General features: G+C 33.8%; 1 protein-coding gene across 1 annotated transcript; it reads left to right on the top strand.

Moving 5' to 3' along the window:
• Positions 1 to 10,768: 10,768 nt before the first annotated feature.
• LOC120613804 (olfactory receptor 5W2-like) lies at positions 10,769 to 11,707 on the top strand. Its single transcript, XM_039876459.1, has one exon. The coding sequence runs from the start codon at positions 10,769 to 10,771 to the stop codon at positions 11,705 to 11,707; it is 939 nt and encodes a 312-aa protein (XP_039732393.1).
• Positions 11,708 to 22,772: the final 11,065 nt, after the last annotated feature.

Raw genomic sequence — 22,772 nt, 5'->3', positions numbered from 1 at the left:
ATAAAAAAGGTATTTTTATACATCTCTGTTTGTGGGTGTGCCCCAGTGAGATACCATGAGCAGAGCAACCCCTCTAACCCTTCAGTTCCACTTATCTTTCTCATGATTCCATTTTTTTAAATGAGTTTAATAAACTTGTTCAGCCCAAAGGTAGTGTTAGTGGATTCAGTTAGGTTTGTTCTATCCCTCCTATGAAACAGTGTTAGCCTGTGAATGTTCCATCATAATACTTAGAAGTATATAAGTGGTAAATTAATGAGAAAAATTAAAAAGCTCCTGTCCTACCTCAAAGTTCCATTAATGCAAGTCTCCTTTCTCTCTTGTTTACCAATGTTTCTATATTACTATTTATTATGCTCATCTCCTGCATGCCATGTAAAAACATTTCTTGAATAAATGAAAGACTGTTCCCTACAAAATTAATGCATTCAAGACTTTGTAAATTTTTTTAAAAACCTCATTTGTTTTATTTTGTTCTAGTATGTTCATCCTAAACTAAATCCTTCCACAATACTTGCCTTTCAGCCTAGGCTGAATAAGTATCAGGGACAAGGATCATTTGATGTAGAGAACTTCTCAGATCCTCTCTTTCTCATCACTCTGCCCTAATTATATCAGCAAACATCCCCTGCATCAGCACCTCTAAGTTTATATTACACTTTACAGTCTTCACATTAGCCTACAAATTGCCCTTCTCGTCCTCACTCTGATGGCCAGGTATGATGCTGTCGATAGCAGTACAGAAACTGCCTGAATGGAAGTTGGGAGTAAAGTACCAGCACCTTCTCTAAAAGTCACCGGAACAGAGGACTCCATCTGCCTTGAGGTGTTTATAGTATTGTATTAGTTAAAATTATGTTTTTTAAAAAACTGAAATTCTCAATTTATATAATCTAAGTTGTAAAAGAATAGTTATTAATAAAAGCATATGTTTAATAGAAAATGAAGAACAAAGTAATATTCACATTAGTACATTGGCTCTGTATCTGTAAAATAAACTGGAATCGTATTTTAATGCCATTTTAATAGTGGTCATTGCTCAGTAAATAGGTGTCAGGTAATCTTAACATTTAGTTGAATAACTTAATTGCTGACATTGTTCTCACAGTAATCAATTAACAATTATTCCAATTATGAAAAATGTAACAAAATTTCAGTTTCTCAAGAGTATTCATTTTATTTGAGGTTGTTCTCAAGAAAGGAACACAGAGGCACTCTTTCCTGATTCTGGAATGACCGAGTAATGGGTTCTATGGGATTTTCATCTGGATCCTCTTCTTTAATTTAATATATCCCTTCAGTGTATAAAATGCACTAAGTGTTATATAACTCAGGACATCATAAGGATCAAATAGCACATTAAAAACATGTAATTTTCAGAAAGTTACTAGCCTTTAATTACTGAAAAGAGTTTTAAGACAAATAAAAGTATTTTGTTACTCTAAATATTTTCTTTTATAAAACCAAATAATTTATTTGTTGTTCATAGACCATTTTTTTCATATCAGGACCTCTCACTCATTATCCGAACCACTTCCACACTAAATGTACTTTATTAAAAACATTAAATGTGTTCATATCTACAAAAATAACACCTATTTATGTTATGTAAAATTGAATTCAATGGCCATCTTTTATATCTATGTTTATGGAAAAAACATATCCCTTACATTTTTTTCGTACTTTTTTTTTTAAAGACACTTTAATAGCCATTATACATGGTCAGAGAACCAGGATTTTGTGTTTTATTTTCATGTTCAAGAAAATGATCAAGGTGGGAGACAGTTTAAGATAAAAACTTGATTTTGAAACGAGGCGGATGTGAGTTTCAAATCATTGTACTGTCTTTTACTTGTCATCTGTGTGACCTTAGATTACTTAATCATTTTCAGCCTCAGTTTCCTTATCTCTTTTGATGTGTTTAATATGTACATTACTCAGAGACATATAAAAACATGCATATATGATTGTTCAAGAGAGTTTCTAAGATTATACAGAGCCAACTAACACCCCATCAAGGGCTAAAAGATGTTTTCCATTATAGCATCATGTCTCAAAGCAGAGTCTGCAGGATCCATTTTCATCTACATTAGACTCTTCTCACCCAAGGGTCAGATTCCAGTTGCTGATCCTAGCCTCAGCTCATGTTTGGAGCTCTCTGCCACCCAACTTAGGACTTGTTTTTCCCGAGCCTACTTCCACTCTTAGTTATAGCTGAGTAGAGGTTTCTTGACATCTACCCATGCTGACCACACCATTCCCATGTCCAGGCCAGATGTCTGAATCCACTCTACTAATCTAAGTTCCAGATCCCACATTGCCAAGAAATGAATTTAAGTAATTAGTCCCAGAGTACCACATTTCATGTTATACTGTTTGTCCCCATCTCAAGAACTGTGGTGCAATGGCATACTTAGCTGCAAAGGAACCAATATTTATCTGTTTTAATGAACTCATGAACTTTGGACACTTCTCGCTCAGTATGAAAGCAAGTATGAAACGTTTGCTTCTTATCGCCTTCAGGCTCCTACTCCATTCCTTCCTTTGAAAGCCTACATTGACCAGAGACCTACCTCCCCATGGATTTGGTAGACAAAACCCTTCTCGTAAGAATAGTTTCATTCCAGTAAATGGGACTGTGATCTAGATTTATAACCCAATGCATATTTTCGCTATCAGAAGGCTTTTCTCACTGGCTCAACTCTCCCACTATTCATCCTTACCTTAGCATTTTCTTAACACTTTCCAGCCATACCTTCTCTATGGGTGATTCCACAGAAGCTGGTCAAACTATCATAGCATCATCTGTAGGTTCCAGTTCCATCTCTGTTTCCCAGAACATAGCCTCCTTCAGTAACTGTTGTAATGAGTCAGTATTATAAGTCCATTTCTTCATCAGTCTTTCTTATTTCTGCTCAGGTATTGGTATCTGTCATAATAAGTGCAGCCATTGATGACAGTTAGGGTCTATGTATAATGATATAAGCAATAAGCTCCATACTGGTGAAAAGCTCATTAGGAAAATTTGTTAAATGAAAACTCTAATAATTATCATTATATCAATAAGTGTGTAGCTCTTGCTTAAGAGGTAGCAAATATCCTAGCTTGAAGTCCTGTGTACGACCATGCTATGAAAAATATAAGCATTGACAACAAAACTGAGTCTGAATCTCTTTTTTCAACTCACTATAACTGTGACCTTGAACTACTTTTTCTTCTTGGGATACAGTTTCCACTCTGTCAAAAGAGGTCTTAATCTTGGTGGTCTTTATTGCACATCTGGTTACCATATTCTATATCTGTATTGATATGAATCAATACATATACCCATTTCTATTTGAGACGACTGAAATAGTGGGAGACAGTTGAGAATACATTCATAGCAATGGAATATATTACATCTATAGGCCAGTTTTACTTGAAATGGAAGTGGCAATAATGACAGGTAGATAGCTAGAATGGGTGTATAATTTCTACGACCATCAAGTTGTACTCATTTAACAGGGCTTCTATTCTGCATTTTTACTTCAAGAAACACTTCATAAAAGTGGCTATCCAATTTTTTAGTCATTGGCGAAATAGTGTTATCTACATATTCGGTAAAATTAAAATGAAAGACTACCTTAAGTATCAGTAATGATTTAATAGCGAAGACTCACACAATGGTAGTGTGTTGTGGAAGTGTGAATTGACACATGTCATAGATAACTGTGTAAATTAGTGTATATCTTCTACCAAAAGACATTATGAAAGTGTCCATATTAACATTATTGATAATAGAAAAGGGAAAACAACTCAACTGACTATCCACATTAAAGTAGACAAATAAATAATAATATATTTCTACAAAAGAATGCTAGACAATGATGAGAATGAATGTACTAAAATTGAATGCAAAAATATGTATTATTGCAAAAGTCATTATTGGCTGAAAGAGTAAATGCTTTAGATGTCTACTTATGTACGGTTCAAAAAAAATATGAAAGTATTCTACTGTGATAAAAGCCAGGAATGCAATTATTCCTTTGGGGTTAGAAATTAGTTACTCAATAGGAGGAAGTAAAAGGCTCTGCTTCTGGTAATGTTGTTTCTTGGTTTGGGTACCGGTTACAAGGGTACTTTTTAAAAATTTATCTAGTATAACTTGTTATTTAAGTATTCTTTATAGTACATTTCACATCAAAAAGTTATTCCAAAAGCAAGTCTATGCACCATTAGATTGTAAGAAACTTCAGAATTTTATTATAAATGTTTTATCTCTAGTCATGCCTTATATAGAATAAAGTTCAGTATATTTTTGGTAAAATATAGAAGCAACTTTCATAAAACATTCCGTGAAAAATTATCTCTTTCATTATAAACGATTACTGATTTTTTTTTAAATAAGAAATATCTTTTTCAACCCATGAACACTTTTGATGTTGTTTCTAAGAATAAGGAAACTTAGTGAACCTGGTTTTCCTTGGTACCATTATCAAGCACTGAATTTATTCAAAATAGCCCATTCAGGGCCATTCAACTATTTTATGAAGTGAAGGGCTTATAAGTAGAGAGTTGCCTACCTGATAGCACCAGGGCAGTCTTTTAGATACAGACTTTTTTTCTTCCTTATCTCTGATGTCTTAAATTTTAAAACATTGGTTTCTTCCATGATTTAAAAAAGATCTGAAAGTAAATACAATTCCTTTGAAAGGTTAATTATCCAATTTTATCCAATTTTTAATAATAATATAGCCACTAAAGCTCAGGTTTTAATCAAATTAGTTGGAAGGATGTTAGACTACTGCCTAGATGGACAGTCATGCATAGGAAGTTAAATTTAAGTCCTGCCTCAACTGTGTAACCTAAAGAGTTTGCCATCCCTGGAGACAGAGAAGCACCTGATGGAAAAATGAGTTTGGAAAAGTATTTGAAAACATGACCAAGGACAAATCCCATTCCATTAATGTGCTCCAGGGAAGTAGATGTTACTAGTAAAGCTCTTGGGTAATGCAAATACCTCCGTGTCTTCTGTTTTTTGGTAGTAAATTATTACAATGATTTAGTTTGAGTTGACCTCCAATATATCTCTTATAGCAGTAAATCTATTTGCATCACCATCGTCCCACAAATAATGACAATAAAATATGCAAAGGTGTCTCTTTTTCCTCAAATCAAGAACACTTTGTTTTCATGATTTTAGCCTAAGGTGTACTCTAGCTTTATAGAACCCTGAAAAAAAGGCTATACCTCTTCGTAGCTCCCAGTGAGGTTTCTGAAAAAATCACATTGCCTGGAATATTTGTGTACATACAGTGTCTTCTACTTACTACTTCATAAGTTACTTTGTTTACATGCAAATTTTTCATTTACCTGTTTGTAATTAAAAAATAAATTAACTGCAATAAGTAAACTTCATAGCAGGAATACATTATAATATATTACAATCAGCCACATCATTTAATGAACATAAAGAAATCTGTGCTTGTCAACCTCCAGAGATGACTTACTTAGCTTAAAATATCACTCAGAACATGGCCAATGCAGTAAGTATCCCCTAAGTTTGTCACATTAAACAAGTTCAGAAAACACCATTTTATGTATTTCCTTTTGCTTCCTGGGATTGTGTGATACAATGCTTACTTGACATATTTATATATTGTAGTATGATTGCTACCATATCATTTACTATCACCTGCATTATGTCACACAATGTTTTTGTGGTGTCAATGTTTAAGATCTCTTCTTTTAATAATTTTGGTACAGTATGGTAACTATAATCATTATACTGTTAGCTCTCAAGAATTAATCATCTTATAACTGTAAGTTTGTACCCTTTTACCAGTTCTCCCCAACTCCCTCCACCCTCAGCCCCTGGTAAACATTTTACACTGTTTCTACGAGATCAGCTTTTAAAGATTCCACATGTAAGTGATACATACAGTATTTATCTTTTCCTGTCTGACATCTCATTTATTATCATTCTCTGAAGTTTATTAAACTGTAGTCAAGAGCCATGAAGACCAAATTCTTTCAATTATAAAATAATCATGCCTATAATACTCCAGAAATTTATTGATTATTTCTGGATCTTACTTTAAATACCTGTATAATGAGTTTGCTAGAGAAAGATCATGAAATACATAATAACGTTTGAAATATGTGATCATATATGCAGAGATAAGTTGAATAATACTTGGAAAGCACAAAACATTATTTAAGATCTTCAAAATATCCTGTTTAGACCCATACCTTTTGTTTCACAAATTGAGTACTGAATGAAAGGTGTTTAAGAAGCATATTGATGGAAGGATAGTAGAGACATTTCATGGGGTAGAATAACAGGAACACAGGATTGTGTCCTCTGTCCCATTGAAAGATCCTATCAAGTCATCGACCAATGTGGTTGACCAAGATACAAGAAGTTGGAATATTACTTTGGTAGCTGTATGGGAGGAATTTGGGCAGATGACAAATTCATATTTCTAGTACTTGCCAACTTTCAAAATGATAGCACACAAAAGATATATTGGAAATAAACAGACCTTGGCTTTCTTTTTCTGAAAGCATTATTCCAGCACATTTTTTAAAATGAAAGCTCTTCCTTGTGCATTTGAATTTTGTTAGTATAAACAGGTTCCAAATGCTATTTAGTTCTACTCTTTGTTGAAAATTCACCAGTCTAACTAACAACTAGAAAGTACTTAACACACTATTAATGGGTGTTTAATTATGCAAATTGCATACTAAGGATGCTGGGAATGTAGAAAGACATATCTATCTATCTATATATATATAACTAGATAAAATATGTAACTTGATAAAGAGTATACTATTGCAGTGGATGCTATACAGTTGAAGGAGAGCAGAATATGACATCCAAAAGTATGCCACTTTGGAATATTACTTTGAACTTAAGTTTCTTAAGAAAGAACCAACAGAAGGACACTTTCACCTTCCTTTGTCCTCCTGAATGTAGGAAATATATCTCTCATATGAAAAGTACCTTCCCTGTACCAAGAAGGTCTTTTTTATCGCCAGAGATAGGAAATTTAGGGCTGATAAGGCTCTATAAACAAAACTTGTTACTTGTTCACTAATTTCCTCCTCAAGCCAAACCCTGTCTTGTCAAGTCTTCAATTCTTCACAAATTTATTGTTTTCTTGTCTAAAAGGTATAAAAACTGTCTCCGTTGGTCACGTCTTAGAGTATCACATTCATTATGATGCTCCCACCTGTGCAAAATTCAATTTGTTTTTCTTCCGTTAATCTGTCTTATGTAAATTTATTAAGCCAGTCAAAGAAAATAAAAGGGAAGAAGGGAAAATTTTCCCACCACACACGTCAAAAAATCATCGCAATGAGAATGCTTGACATGTACCTGTACGAAAGGAATCAGACGCGGCTCATGAAAAAAAGCAATGTGTAAGATTTGCATACTTCTAAATAAGAGGTGAAAGAGATGTTTCCGAAGTGGAAGAAACAGGTGAACAATGAAAAGCAGATGATAATCATTAAGTAGAGGACCTATTTGAATTTCGTTAGACATCTGGTTTCACTGGAGGAGGATGTAGATTCAGGTAGCCATAAAGCATAGCATTAAAAGAAATTTTGGTAAATTTTTGACATTGATCATCAATTCAGTAAAAAAAAAAGTGAAGAATTAAAAGTTCAGCCTTTGCTAGCATCATTGCAGCATTCACAGGGGAAAATTCAGAATCAGAAATCTAATTAATTCTGTTTTCAAAATACAGAAGAGTGAAGACAGAGGCTTTAGAGATTTAAGTCCCAGCTGTCACTAGGAGGAATAAAATGCAATCTGCCCGTTGTTAATGTACAAGAGATAATGACAGAAAGACTTGCTCATTTCAGGTAGGTTTCTAAATGGCCAAACTGAAAAATATAGGGGGAAGGAAAACCTTACTTTTTGGACATATGAACCAAGTCTTGAGAATTCTGTAAGTGAAGCGTTGCCAAACAATGACATTTCTTTGTTAGACCTGTGTGAATTTGTCTGACTTCGTTTGTCATTAGTATAAGGATATTAAAGATCTAACATTTATATTTTAATCAAGGTTAATAAGTAAAGCATTCCTTTTTTATTACTGTGCAAATGATATCATTATACATGTTAATTTAAGGTTTGTATTTTTCAAATAATAATAAAGATAAAACGTTGCAAATACCAATATATGTTAATCCAAATCCATATAGACCACGTGCCATGATATTTTTGTCTAAAACAATAAAGATTGGAGCACTTCCCACATTCAAATTTTCATATATCAACAGACACACACATAACATCATGCAAACATAGAAACAAGAGAGAATTCATTGATATTTCCTATATGCATTCTCATTTTAATGGAATAGACAGCTTAAAGTAAAAAGATATGCAAATTGAGGCAATGTAGTCTGTTTTCCATTCTTTTCTTCATGCTCTATTTGGCTTGAAAAAGGATTTATCCTCAGCAACTGTCACTTATACAAATGGGTTATAAATGGGCTCCCAAACCAGTGAGGATGAGTGAGAGAATAGTTCTATAAAACATGTTTCATGTTTCAGGAAACGCTAAAGACACCATACACTGAAACAGCACCATAACATCTTGCATTAACTAACATACACATTATCACTACCAGTGAAAAAAATCAATATTTTGTTTCAGTAAAAACATATAAAATTATCATATTGAATATCTTCGTCTTAAGGCTCAAGGACTGTCTATGAAATGCTTGTTATGTTGCTTTTCTTCAAGATTTTAGTGCAAGGATGTTTTCATTCTGAGAGTTTACTTGTTTTTTTATTTTAAAAAAAGATAAATATATGTGTATATCTTTAAAAAGCTTTCATATAACAAAACTTTAAGAGGTTTTCTAAAATCAAAAATTATTTACTATCAGATTATAAAGAACTACAGGATTTCATTATTAATTTTTAAATCTTTAGCAGTTTATTTTATACAATATGTTTTTAAGATATGCTTATAAAATTAATAAAGTATACAACTTTCATAGAATATTCAGTTAAATGATCTTTTATATTGCTAAATTTCTACCCTGCTTTTAGAATAGAGATATTTTTAGCAGCCTACATTCCATTCTTTTCTTGTTTCCTACAACTGGGAGACTTACTAAATATGGTTTTCTTAGGTAGTACTGTCATGCCCTTATATGATAATGGTCCAGGCCTCAAGGTCAGACAACTATTGTCTGGAAGAAGGAGAGTATAAGTACACAGTTGTTTACTTTGCATTGTGCTAGAGGCACCAGTGATACCAGGAAAGCCACGTAGATGCAGATATTTTTATTTATTTAATTTAAACACATATACATAGACAGCAGGAATTCAATAAAGTGGAAGTTTGGATTTTGGAGGTGGTTAGACATTATTTATTATTTTAAAATTTAAACTGTACTCTGTATTTTTTTAAAAATGTATTAATTTTTAGAGAAAAACATATCTTTTGATGATGTGTCTTCAGGAACAGATATCTAAATGAGTTTAGACCAAGGCTTTGGAAACCTGTATATTGATCACTAGTCATTATTATTTATATACGCTCTTTCCGTCTTCATCTACCGTCTACACCACTTTCCCCGTATTCTCACAGAAAGAAGGAGGTCACATTTGATTTTATGTACAACATAACTGGCTGTGTAAAATATGGCAGTGGGACATAGAATTTCATTCACCTCCCAAGACCAGCAACACCACCGAAGGGAGGTAGAATCCAGCGATATTCAAGTGAAACAGGGATCAGTGAAAACAATCAAGCAATATTATAATTTCAAGGGTCTTGGGATGACGGCATAGTTTAGACATGAACCTTTCTGTGGTAATGAGACTGTCGGCACGTGAGAACTTTGATTACATGTGTCTTACAGATCGCTTTTGTTGTTATAGATCACGTGGATTCTAGTAGATTAGAGTTGGTGGACTCGCACAGTAACACATAAGTAATCCCTCTATGTCACCTGTGATAATAGCATCCCTACAATTAAGTCCCAAATAATTTTTAGACTCTCCCCTGAACACAGCAGCTATCAGAGGGAGCGTGGTGGCCCTGGCAACTTCCTGACTGTGCACTCTAGCATATCCTTCATGGAGACCTTTCAAACCTCTCTAGCGACCACCACCCTCTCTGCTCCAGTAGGTCCTGTATCACTATCTCTTCTTCACTAAGGCTGGATAGGACGTGAGAGGTTAATAAGGCAGTGAGGGAATGTTATACCTAGGAACCTGCAATAGCTCTGCCTGCTCCACAATTGTTGATGAGGAGGAAAAAACAAATGCACCTCTCATTAACTCTCATTAACTCTGCTTTTATATCACAGGATGTAACAATATTTCCACAACACCGAAAACAAAAACAATGTTCGCAGAACATGTGAGCTACCGGGACCAAATAATTATAAAAACTATTGCCTAAAACACTGAAGACATCAATTTCTTAATATAAGATAGAGGTAGCAGAAAATATCATAATTATCATAGGTAGGTGTGAAAAGAGCATGATTTATTTTGAATGAAAGTTCACTACAAACTCTGTACAATGTTATACAAATGTAAGCAATGTTATTATTAATATTTCATCAATTTATACTAAATTAAATATATCCTAGAAAAGGCATTTTCACTTAAACATATTTGTCATTGTTTATCTCTTGTCCTAATTACTGAAAAAGAGAAAGCACCACTAGTTTAACTATTAAGAACGTAAGACAGTGTTAAACCCCCACTTCCATTTCTCTTTTCACAACCAGGGGCTTCCAGACCTGAGTGATGGCTGTTGAGAACTGTACCGTGTTTATCGACTTCGTATTTCTAGGACTTTCTGGCAGACGGGACATGCAGCTGGGGCTATTTGTGCTCTTTCTGCTGGTTTATGGCATCACTGTGATTGCCAACGTGGGGATGATCCTGCTGATCAGCACGGACCCCAGACTCCACACGCCCATGTACTATTTCCTGAGCAATCTGTCTTTCTGCGATGTCTGCTACTCCTCCACGGTCTCTCCCAAGATGCTAGTCGATTTCTTATCTGAGCAAAAGAGAATTTCATATAATTTCTGTGCAATGCAGATGTATTCTTTTGGTGCCTTTGCAGATGTGGAATGTGTCATGTTGTCTGTCATGGCATATGACCGCTATGTAGCCATTTGCAATCCACTTCTTTATACAATTACCATGTCCAGGAGTGTCTGCACACAGCTGGTGGCCATTGCCTACATTGTGGGTTTGGTAGATTCAGCAATCCACACCTGTTGCACATTCCGATTGTCATTTTGCAATTCTAATATCATCAATCACTTTTTCTGTGACGCCCCACCCTTACTAGCCCTCTCGTCCTCAGATACATCTATCAATGAGATAGTGTTGTTCACTTACAGTAGCTGCATTGTAGGGAGTAGCATTGTCACTGTGCTCTTCTCCTACAGCTACATCATAACTACCATCCTTAGAATGAAATCAGCAGAGGGGAGACACAAGGCCTTCTCTACCTGTGCCTCCCACTTAACCGCTGTGGCTATATTTCATGGAACACTTCTGTTTATGTATTTTCGACCCAGCTCCAATTACTCCATGGACACGGACAAAATGGCCTCTGTTTTCTACACAATTGTCATCCCCATGTTAAACCCACTGATCTACAGCTTAAGGAATAAGGATGTGAAAGGTGCCTTGAAAAAATCAATCAGCACTAAATTATATTCTGGGTGAAACTCTATTGTTACCTCAAAGTATATATTGAAAGATTCTGACAGTTATATTTCATGTACTGTGACATAGTTTGCTGTAGTCTTATTGGTGCCCCTTTTAGATATTTGCTTATTGTGTCAAAATTGAATTTAGAGAGCAGTTATTATTGATCTTATTCTTCTCTCCAAAGTAAGAAAGACTGGTAACAGGTTCACTTTGCTGTTTCTCAAAAAGGATCTTTGTATATCTTCCTGCTCTGTTCATGTGTACGTCCCAGAGAGACATATGCAGAGCCGCCGCTCCACCCATGTCAACTTAACTTACCCTTTTAAGGTTCCATTTCTTTAAAACGATGGGTTTAATAAATTTGCTCAGCCACAATTGAGTGTTAGTGAATTAAAATAGGTTTGTTTGAATCTTTCCTATGTCCTAGTTTTCCCCTATAAGTTTTCCATCATAACACTTAGAGTATATAAGTAGTAATTAAGTCAATAATAATTAAACCATAGAAACTCCAGTCCTAACTCAAATTTCCACAAATGCAGACCTTTCCTGCCTTGTTAACCATCATTTCTTCTTTGTGTTTTACAATGCTCGGCTCCAGGATGCCTTTCATAAACATTTATTGAATGAATGAGTGTCTTCTTCAAAATTGATACAATAGTTTTTGAAAATTTACAAAAAAAACTCTCTATTTTTTATTTTATTTTATTTTATTTTATTTTATTTTATTTTATTTTATTTTATTTTATTTTATTCTAGTATGTACATCTTAGACAAAATTCATATGTGCTTTTGTCTTGTGCCCTAAGTTGTATAAGTATCAAGGACAGGGATCATTTGATGTAGCCAATGTCTAAGATCCTCTACTTCTCATCATTCTGCCTCCGTTTTATCAAGATATCTCTAGGATCAGCAGCTCTAGAGTTATACCATACTACGCAGTCTTCACATTCCTTCTTCTTCTCACCGTGAAGAACAGAAATGGTGCTATTGACAACTGTACAGACACTGCATGAACGGTAGGTAGTTGGGGTTAATGCACCAGGACCAGCTCAAGGGTCACTGGAAAAGAATACTCAATCTTGATGTGTTCATAACTCCGTGCTGGTTAAAACTCAATTTTTTAAAAAAAAAATCGAATTGCACAGTTGATATAGTTTAAATTAAAAAGGATTAATTATTAACAAAAATGTGTTCAATAGAAAACTGAGCAATAGTATGTACATTGGTATTCCGCTTGTAATGATTTATATTTGCTCTCTGTATATCTATAAAATAAACTGGAACTGTACTCTAAACACAATTTTAGTATTGTCATCGATGAGTAGCTCCTAAGTAATCCTTATGGTATTCTGATAACTTAATTAAGCCAATTGCTTATGCCATTCTCACTATAATCAATTAACAATTCAGTTATAAAAAACATACCACAATTTCAGATTTTGAAGAGTGTTTATTTTATTTTATGTTGTTGTCAAGAAAGGAACATGAAGGCACTCTTTTCTGGTTTCAGGAGGACAGAATAATGGATTGTACAATGTTTTTTTATTTAGGGCTCTTCCTTAATTTTATATGTCCTTTAATGCATAAAAAGTGCTAATTGTTATATACATCCAAGCACCATAAGAATGAAACAGTACATTTAAAGCATGTACTTTTTGGCAGATTATTTGTCTTCGATTACTGATTAAAGAGAGTTTTAATAAAAATATTTTCTTACTCTTAACTATTTTCTTTTATAATCCCAAATAATTTATTTTGTTCAGAGAACAACATACCAGGACCTCTCAATCATTACCAAAACTTCTTTCACACTCAGTTACTTTACTAAAATGTATTAAGTATATCTATATCTATAAAATTAAGCTTATTCACATTACATGAAATTGGGTTCAATGGCCATCTTTTACATATCTGTTTAAGGAAAAAATATATTCCTTGCTTTTCTTTGCTTTACCTTTTTCTTTAAAGATACTGAACAAATAGCTTTTACACATGTTCAAGAAAGCAGGATTTTTGCTTTTATTTGTGTTCTATTTTTGTTTTTAAAAATCAATCATGTTTACCAAAATAAATCAAACAGAAAAAGTTGGGAACCATATGATTTTACTTACATGTGGGATATAAAACTGAAAACAATAAACAAACAAAATGAACAAACAGAAACTCATAGTCATAGACAACAGTTTAACGGTTTCCAGAGAGAAAGGGGAAGGGGGTGGTAGATAAAGATAACGGGGGCAAACATGTGGTGATAGAAGGAAATTCAGATTTGGATGGTGAACGCACAACATAATATACACATGATGTATTGTTGAATTATACACTTGAAACCATGGTAATTTCATTAACTAATGTCACTCCGATAAATTTAATTTAAAAATTAATAATAAAAATTTAAAAAGTTAAAGATGGGAGACAATTTAAGACAAAAACTGGACTTTGAAATGAAACAGACCAGAGGTCAAATTTGTTTACTATTATTTCCTTGTTAGTTGTGTGACCTCTGACTACTGTATTCACTGTGGTGATCACTTCGCAAGTTGTATTCATGTTTAATCACTATGTTATACACCTGAAACTAATATAATATTGTATGTCAACTATAATTAAAAATTAAAAAAATATATTTTAAAAAAGTTACTTAAACTTTTTAAGCCTCAGTGTCCTCATCTCTTTATCATGGGTTTAATATATTCATATATATATGAAATGAGGCATATATGATTGTTCGAGACAGTTTCTAAGACCATACAGAGCCAACTAAGCCCCTGATAAGGATTGAAACCCTGGTGCTAAAAGAAAATATAGTATATCCTTCATGGCATTATGGTATGAAATGGAGTCTCCAGGATCCATCTTCATCTACATTAGAGCCTGCTCCCCAATCTGTCAGATTCCAGTTCCTGATCAGGTGATGTTTGAAGCTCTCTGCCATCCACCTTAGGACTTGTTTTTCCTGACCCTGCCTTCACTCTTGGTTACAGCTGAACAGAGGTTTCTTGATGGCTACCTATGCTGGCCACACCATTTCCATGTCCAGGTCTGATACCTCAAACTTCCTACTGACCCCCAGAATAGAATTTAAATGATTAATCCCAGAGAACCCCATTTCATGTTATTCTGTTTGTCCCTATCACAAGTGCCGTGGCTGTAATGGCACACTTCGCTGCAAAAGAACCGATATTTATCTATTATGATGAACCCAACACTTTAGACATTTACTGCTCAATATTTAGGACAAAACTCTTGCCTCTCATTATTCTGCCATTTCATTCTTCACTGTGGAAACCACTTTGGCCAGAGTCCTAAGTTACCCCTGATCTGTTGGACAAAATTCTTCTTGGAAAGATAGTTTCAGTGCAGTACATAGAACTGTGACCTAGACTCATAAACCAACATACATTTTCACTATCCGAAGGCTTTCTTCACGAGTTCATCCTCTCTCCCATGACTCAACTTCATCCGTAGGCTTAATTCTTTTTTTAGACTTTCCAGCCTTACCTTCTATTGTGTCCATTCTGCGGAATCTAGTCACACTGTCATCCCACCATTCGTAGGCTCCAGTTCCCATCTCTGGCTCCCAGGACTCAGGCTCCTTCAGCAATTGTGTGTAACAAGTCAGTGTCATAAGCCAATTCTTTCATCAAAGTTCCTTATTTTTGGCTGAGAGATCGGTATCCCTAAGGGTAAGCACAACTAGAGATGACAGTCGGGGTCTATGAATAATGGTGCAAGAAGTGAGCTCTATACTGGTGAAAAGCTAGCTAGCAAAATTTGTTCAATCAAAACTGTAATAATTCTCACTATAGTGACAATAATATGGTTCCATCTTAAGAATAGCAAATTTAACTTAGCTATAGATCCCTTATCAAACCATGTTATGACCTAGAGTAGAAATAACAATATTGAGTCTGCATCTACTCCCAACTCATTATACCTGTGACTTTCAACATATCGCTTTTCCTCTTTCAGCCTCATATACACTATCAAAAGAGGGGCTTAAACTAGATAATCTTCATTGTGTATTCCAATTACCATATCTATACATGTGTTGATATAAATCTATTAATGCATAGACCTACTTCTATTCGAAGTATTTGAAAAAATGGCACGTGGTTGAGAATACATTCATACCAATAAAATACATTACATCTATAGGGCGATTTTACTTGAAATGGAAGTGGCAATGATGATAGAGAGATAGATAGCATATATTAAAGGACTTCCATTACCATCAAGCTGGACCCATTTAACTGGCCTTCTGGTCTGCATCTTTCCTTAAGAGATGCTTCATAAAAGTAGATATCCAAGTTATTAGTATAAAAGGAATCAAGTACTTGCAGGAATTCATCATTCTGAACCTATATTGATATGATTCTATCAATGCATAGACCCACTCCTATCTTTGGAGAGATTTTTAAAAATTGCAGACTTTTGCAAATTTATTCGTAACAAAGGAATACATCACTTTTCCAGGCAAATTTGACCTGGAGTGGAAACGGCAATGATGACAGAGATAATTTCACTTGTTGCAGGAACCCCAATACCATCAAATTAGATCCATTTTACTAATAGTGATAGCGGAAGTATGGATTTGCAGACTTCTATATAAAATCGTATAATGATAGTACTAAATCTAAATTTTACACACATACACACATGAATACATTTTCAACTCCTGGTTTTATATACAAGATAAATGACTCTATATCTCAACCAAAAACATGTACAAGAATGTTCACATTAACATTATTGTTAATTGAAAAAGTGAAACTAACTCAACAGTCTATCAGCATAAAGTAGATAAATGATGATATATGTGTACAAAAAATTTTACAAGAATGAGAATGAATGTACGACAACTCTATACAACAACATGGATGGATTGTACAAGTGTGCTGTTGAATAAAACAGTACATGCTATAGGTATCTTCTCATGTGTAGTACCAAAAATACGAAAATAATATTCCATGATAATAGCCAAGAGGATAATTACTCCTTTAGGGTAATAGATTAGTAATTTAAGAGGGAGCATGTAGAAAACTTTGGTGATTCTGATGATATACTGTTTTATGTTCTGGGTCCTGGTTATGGGTATACTTTTTTTAAATTTATATAGTGTAACTCCCCATGATAATCTCAAGATTTGTTCTTGTTGTCGCAAATGACAGTATTTCATCTCTTATGGTAGAGTAATATTCCATAGTATAAATGTACCACATCTTCTTTATCCAATCATCTATCGAAGGATACTTCGGTTCTTTCCACGTCATAGCCACCATGAATAATGTGCTTTGGATTTTATGCTGAATCCAGTAGTTTCTATAATAATGAATCCTATAATATAGAGGAATAAAATACTAATTGAGTAAGCATGCACATACTTCATTAAAAGCTTCAAAGCTTTCATAAAACAAAAACAAAAACAAAAAACAGTAGGGTTTAAAAATCAGGAAAAAAAAGTTAAAATGTAATATGCAGAAGAAATATTTCCCAGATGAAGATGTTTATACTCAGATCTAAAAAAAAAAAAAAATGCAAGTTGGAGAAACAAAGGAATTCTAGGCAGAGGGTCTTACAGTTACAGAATCTTGAGGTGAATAGTTCTATACCTTTTTAGCATTAAAGAAGTACAACATGGTTAGGTTACAAAGAACAATGAAAAGTGCCTTGGTAAATTATATCATTGTGCAGTAATTTTAAACCATCAACTTCTCTGTCCATTCCCCCAGGAAGCTTTCCTTCCCATCTTCCCATTTCTTACCTCTGGTTAAATGTCTCTTTTTAAGATCCCAGACAACTATCTCATTTAAACATTGTTTCAATAGCACTCTGTTTATTAAATCTCAGTTTCCAATCTAAGATTGTGAGAATTCTTAGCTCAAGGACTGTGCACTCCAGCTTTGTTTTCCCAAGGACCTGCATAATTTGGGGGACAGAAAATGGCAAAACAAATTACATAAATAAATGAAACAATAGATAACACTTAAGTTTCTATTAGATGTCACTAACACAAAATTAACCAAACATATTGTATGAGGCTTGGTCATATATGTAACTTTTCAGACAGTACATAAAATTGTTGTAGATGCTAAGGTAATAAATCTGAAATGACCTACATATTTATTACACTAGAAGTAAAGATCATTTTTCGTCTCTGCCCCAGTCTCTGATCATTAAAGCACTGGAATCATTTGAGATAATATAGAAATGGCCAAGTATTTGAAGGACCATATAATATTCAAGGACACTTAATTATTCATTGCAATTGTCTAAGTTAAAAGATACTAGATTTCTTAGACATTTTTAGCTGCCAACTTTAAATTCATTTTTGTGAAAACATTTCAGATTAGAAGTAAAGCCCAAGAAGATTCTCTAGTTTTCAAGGGGGCATTGGTTGGATACTATGATCTCTCACATAGTACCATGCTGGGAAAACACCTATGAAGAATACTTTTTATATATAAAAGACTTTAAGGGTTTCCACCTGAACCATATAGTCTCACTTAACATGTACTTTTTAAAATGGTTACTTATGAGTAACAGCCAGGTAGAAAACTTGTTTTTTTAAAACATTATCACAGCATATTTTTTTTTATAAACAATCATCTTTTTGCATGTAACTGCATTAGTAGAAACAGCCTTTGAGGGCTGTTTCTTTCTATTCTTTTTTGAACATCCACTAATCTAGCAATAGGAAAATATTGAAAAACATTATTTATGATTATTAATTAATGCAAATTGTATGGTAAGGATTGTGAGAATACGGAAACATATCTACATCTATGTAGAGATAGATAGATGATATATGATGATATATGATGATAGATGATAGATAAAGATAGATAGATAGATAGATAGATGATAGATAGATAGATAATAGATAGATAGATAGATGATTGATAGATAGACAAATGAATGGAATGGAAGCTTAAGATGAGATATAGATAGATAGAAGATGAATGATAGATAGATAGGTGATAAATGAATGATAGATAGATGTGGAGCAGAATAGATATTGATAGATGACCAGATGATAGATGAAATGGAAATATGATGATGATGAGTAGGTAGGTGATTGGGTATATGAATGAATGTAAATAACGAATAGATAGATAGATGAATGAATGGATGAATGAAACCGAATGAAAAGATAGATAGGCGTGGAAGGTAGATAGATACAGATAGATAGATAATAGATGATAGATGAATAGGTAGATCCAGGTGACCCCAGATAAATAGAAGGATGATACTTTTTTTGAGTGGAGATAATAGATGACCAACTATGTGAACAATAGATAGATGATAGATGGAATGAGATAGATGATGACCAAATTGATAGATAGATAGATGATAGATAGATAGATAGATAGATAGATGATAGATTGATTGATAGATAGATAGATAGATAGATAACATATATAGATAGATTTAAAATACACAAATATTGACAAAGAGTGCACTAGGGGTCATGGATGTTATATAGTTGAAAAGCAGTTATACCTATTAATTATTTGAAATAAAGTAAATTTAAAAAATAGATACAAGGAGGACATGCTGAACTTCTTTTGTTATCCCTAAAATTAGGGAATAAATCTACCATGAGTAAGGTACCATTTCATGTAAAACATACCACAGGGGCAGAAGGCATCCTTAATACAGAGATAGGGAATTCAGGGCAGAGAAGGCTGTATAAACAAACATTGTCACTTCACTAATTCACTATTCCAAGTTCAAACACCTTTGTCATGTCAACTACTCACAAATCTAAAAAGTAGAAAAACTTCTTTAAGTTTCACATTTTTTATGGAGTTACTATACATGCAAAATTAAATTTGTTCTTCTCCTGTTAATTTGTCTTATGTCAGGTTAATTAAGTTGTCTTATGTCTTATGTCAGGCCACCAAAGAACTTAGAAAAGCAGAAGGGCAAAGTTTGCCCCCAACACATACACTTAAAAAACCATCGTAATGAGGGTGCTTCACATGTACTTGAGGGAAAGGAATCAGACACAACTAATGAAAAAAGCAATGTGTAAGATTAGCATATTTCTGAAAAAGAGATGAAGATGTTTCAGAGGTGGAAGAAACAGGTGAATAATGAAAAGGAGATGATAATCATTAAGTAGAGGATCTATTTGAATTTCGTTAGACATTTGGTTTCACTGGAGGAGGATGTAGATTCAGATAGCCATAAAGCATAGCATTAAAAGAAATTCTGGTAAATTTTTGACATTGATCATCAATTCAGTAAAAAAAAGTGAAGAATTAAACGTTCGGCCTTTGCTAGAGTCATTGCAGCGTTCACAGGGGAAAATTCAGAACCAGAAATCCAATTAATTCTGTTTTCGAAATATAGAAGAGTGAAGGCAGAGGCTTTAGAGATTTAAGTCCCAGCTGTCACTAGGAAGGAATAAAATGCAATCTGCCTGTTGTTCATGTACAAGAGATAATGACAGAAAGACTTGCTCATTTCAGGTAGGTTTCTAAATGGCCAAACTGAAAAATATAGGGGGAAGGAAAACCTTACTTTTTGGACAAATGAAGCAAATCTTGAGAATTATGTAAGTGAAGCGTTTTCTATCTGCTTACTCAGTTAAATAAACTCTTCAATCTAATTGCCAAACGATGCCATTTTTGTTAGACCTGTGTGAAATTGTCTGACTTCATTTGTCATTAGTATAAGGATATTAAAGATCTAACTTATTTATATTTTAATCAAGATTAATAAGTCAACCATTCCTTTTGTATTACTGTGCTAATGATATCATTGAACATGTGAATTTAAAATTTACTCTATATTTTTCAAATAATAATAGAGATAACACATTACAGATACTAATGTATGTTAATCCAAGTCCATATGCACCACATGCCATAAGATACATCCAATAAAAAATGTGAACATCATTTCATTCAGAGTTTCAAATGTCAACAGACACACAAACACAATGCGTACACAAAGAAAAGACAGAATAGTGTACAGCTCAGGAATATTTATTTTTCCTCTTCCCCGTTTTCATTTTAAGGGCAAACCACTTAAAATACAAACATGTGAAAATGATGCATTGCAGTATGTTGTTTTCACTTCTTTTTATCACTTCTCATTGGATTTCAAGAAATGTGTCCTTTGGCAACATTCGGTCACGTGAAGTGTTGTCAATGCTGTGGCAAGCCATTGAGGAAGAGCCATAGAATAGCTCCATAGAGAGCGTTCCAGGTTTCGGTAAACAGTAAAGACACCACACAAGAAGAGAATACCACGATAATTTTCATTGAACTTCTATGAAGTATCATCGTCAGTGACAAAACCAACTTGTTTTCTTTTAAAAAAAAACATACAATATTACATATCACACAGGAAGTGTATTTCTGTTAGGAATCACAGTCTCTGAAATGCTCATTATGTTCTGTTTTGAGGTTGTTTGTTTTTTTCAGCGTTTGTGGTTGGGATGTTTTGTTTCTGCAAATTGACTTGCTTTATTTTAAAAAGAACAAATATATGTATGTGCCATCAAAAATTTGTCTAGTATATATATGTATGTTTTTCTAATATATATGTATAACTAAAACTTTTAAATGTTTCTAAAAACAAAACTATTTACTATCAGATTGTAGACAACTGCAGAATTTTATTATTAATTTATAAATCTCCAGCAGTTTATTATATGCAAGACATTTTCAAGATATTCTTGTGAAATTAATAAAGCATACAACTTTCATAGAATATTTACTTAAATGATTAGCCTTTATTTTACTAAAATTCCACCATGCTTATAGAACAGATATTTTTAGCAACCCACAGTCCCTACTTTTCTTCTTTCCTGCAGCAGGGAGACTTACTAAACCTGGTTTTCCCTAATAGTATTAGCATGGCCCTGAATTTGGATGATAATGGTCCAGGCCTCAGGGCCAGGTGACCACTGTCTGGAAGAAGGAGTTTCTGAGTAGATGGTTGTTTACTTAGTGTTATGTTCAGGGGCAGCAATAATATCACGAAAGCCGTGAAGATGTAAAATTTTTCTCACTCGTTTGTCTCTTATGTCTTAAATTCTACCTGAAGACTTCTTTTTCAACCCGTAATTAATGAAAGCCATTTTATTAAAATGCAAACCCTTGGAGGAAGAATTTAGATTACCCAGTTTTCAGCAATATATTGCTACCCATGCTCCAGTTAGACTGTATGGCTTGGAAGGGATTCCATGTTTATACAGATGAAATCCGGATCCTGCCTAAAGAGAGTGTAGCCTCAGGAAATCGGCATCTGTGGGGACAGGGAGCACCTGAGGGGAAAATTAGTATGGAGAGGAATCAGAAGGTGGCAAGGAAGCCTCCTCTTCCTCCATACACGAACCAGAGAATCAGAGGAAGATAGTAGAGATCTTAGGTGCCACGACTATAGCATTTTTTTTTTTGAGTTTAACTGGTGGAAAATTACTAACAATTTCTCAGATGATTTGAGATTTGACTTAACAATCTCTCCCACGGGAGTACATTTGGTGTCTTAGTATTGCAATCAGCACACTAATCAAGAGCAATACATTATGAAAAGCCTTTAAAACTGGTCACTAATATCACTTTTCTGTAAAGTAAAAATATATTAATTATACTGAATTTTGCCTGAGATGATTCTAAGTTTAGCAACTACAAGAAACTTCATAATATCACATAAGGAAAACAGATAAGCAAAAATAGCAGCAAACCCATATTTCTGTTTACTACAGGTGAGGTTTCAGAAGAACTTTTAAACTTCCCGATACACTGTAATGCATAAACTGCTATATGCCTTATGCATATTATATTCCTTGTTGGTTACACAAATTTTGTCTTTACAAATCTCTGGCAATTAAATTAACTCAAATAAGACTCAAGATGTAGAGCTAGTACACATGATTATTACACATTTTCTTGGAATTTCAGTCAACATTAAGTATTAAAGAACACAACCAACCTATGTTCGTAATTGTAGTGCAATGATTGATTCACATGATGGAATATTGTTCAATAAATGAGCAATTCAGAGATTATCCCCAAAGCTGCCAGGTTGCATAACAGCAAGGGACACCAATTTCTTCATTTTC

Source organism: Pteropus medius, unplaced genomic scaffold, assembly GCF_902729225.1.
Source record: "Pteropus medius unplaced genomic scaffold, Ma_sr-lr_union100, whole genome shotgun sequence".
Classification (NCBI taxonomy): domain Eukaryota; kingdom Metazoa; phylum Chordata; class Mammalia; order Chiroptera; family Pteropodidae; genus Pteropus; species Pteropus medius.
The sequence above is the reverse complement of the archived record's forward strand: the minus strand, read 5'-3'. Positions and strand labels throughout refer to the sequence as shown.

Bases quoted from the DNA above. Each gene is read 5' to 3' on its own strand.
- LOC120613804 (XM_039876459.1), top strand. From the start codon at position 10,769: ATGGCTGTTGAGAACTGTACCGTGTTTATCGACTTCGTATTTCTAGGA.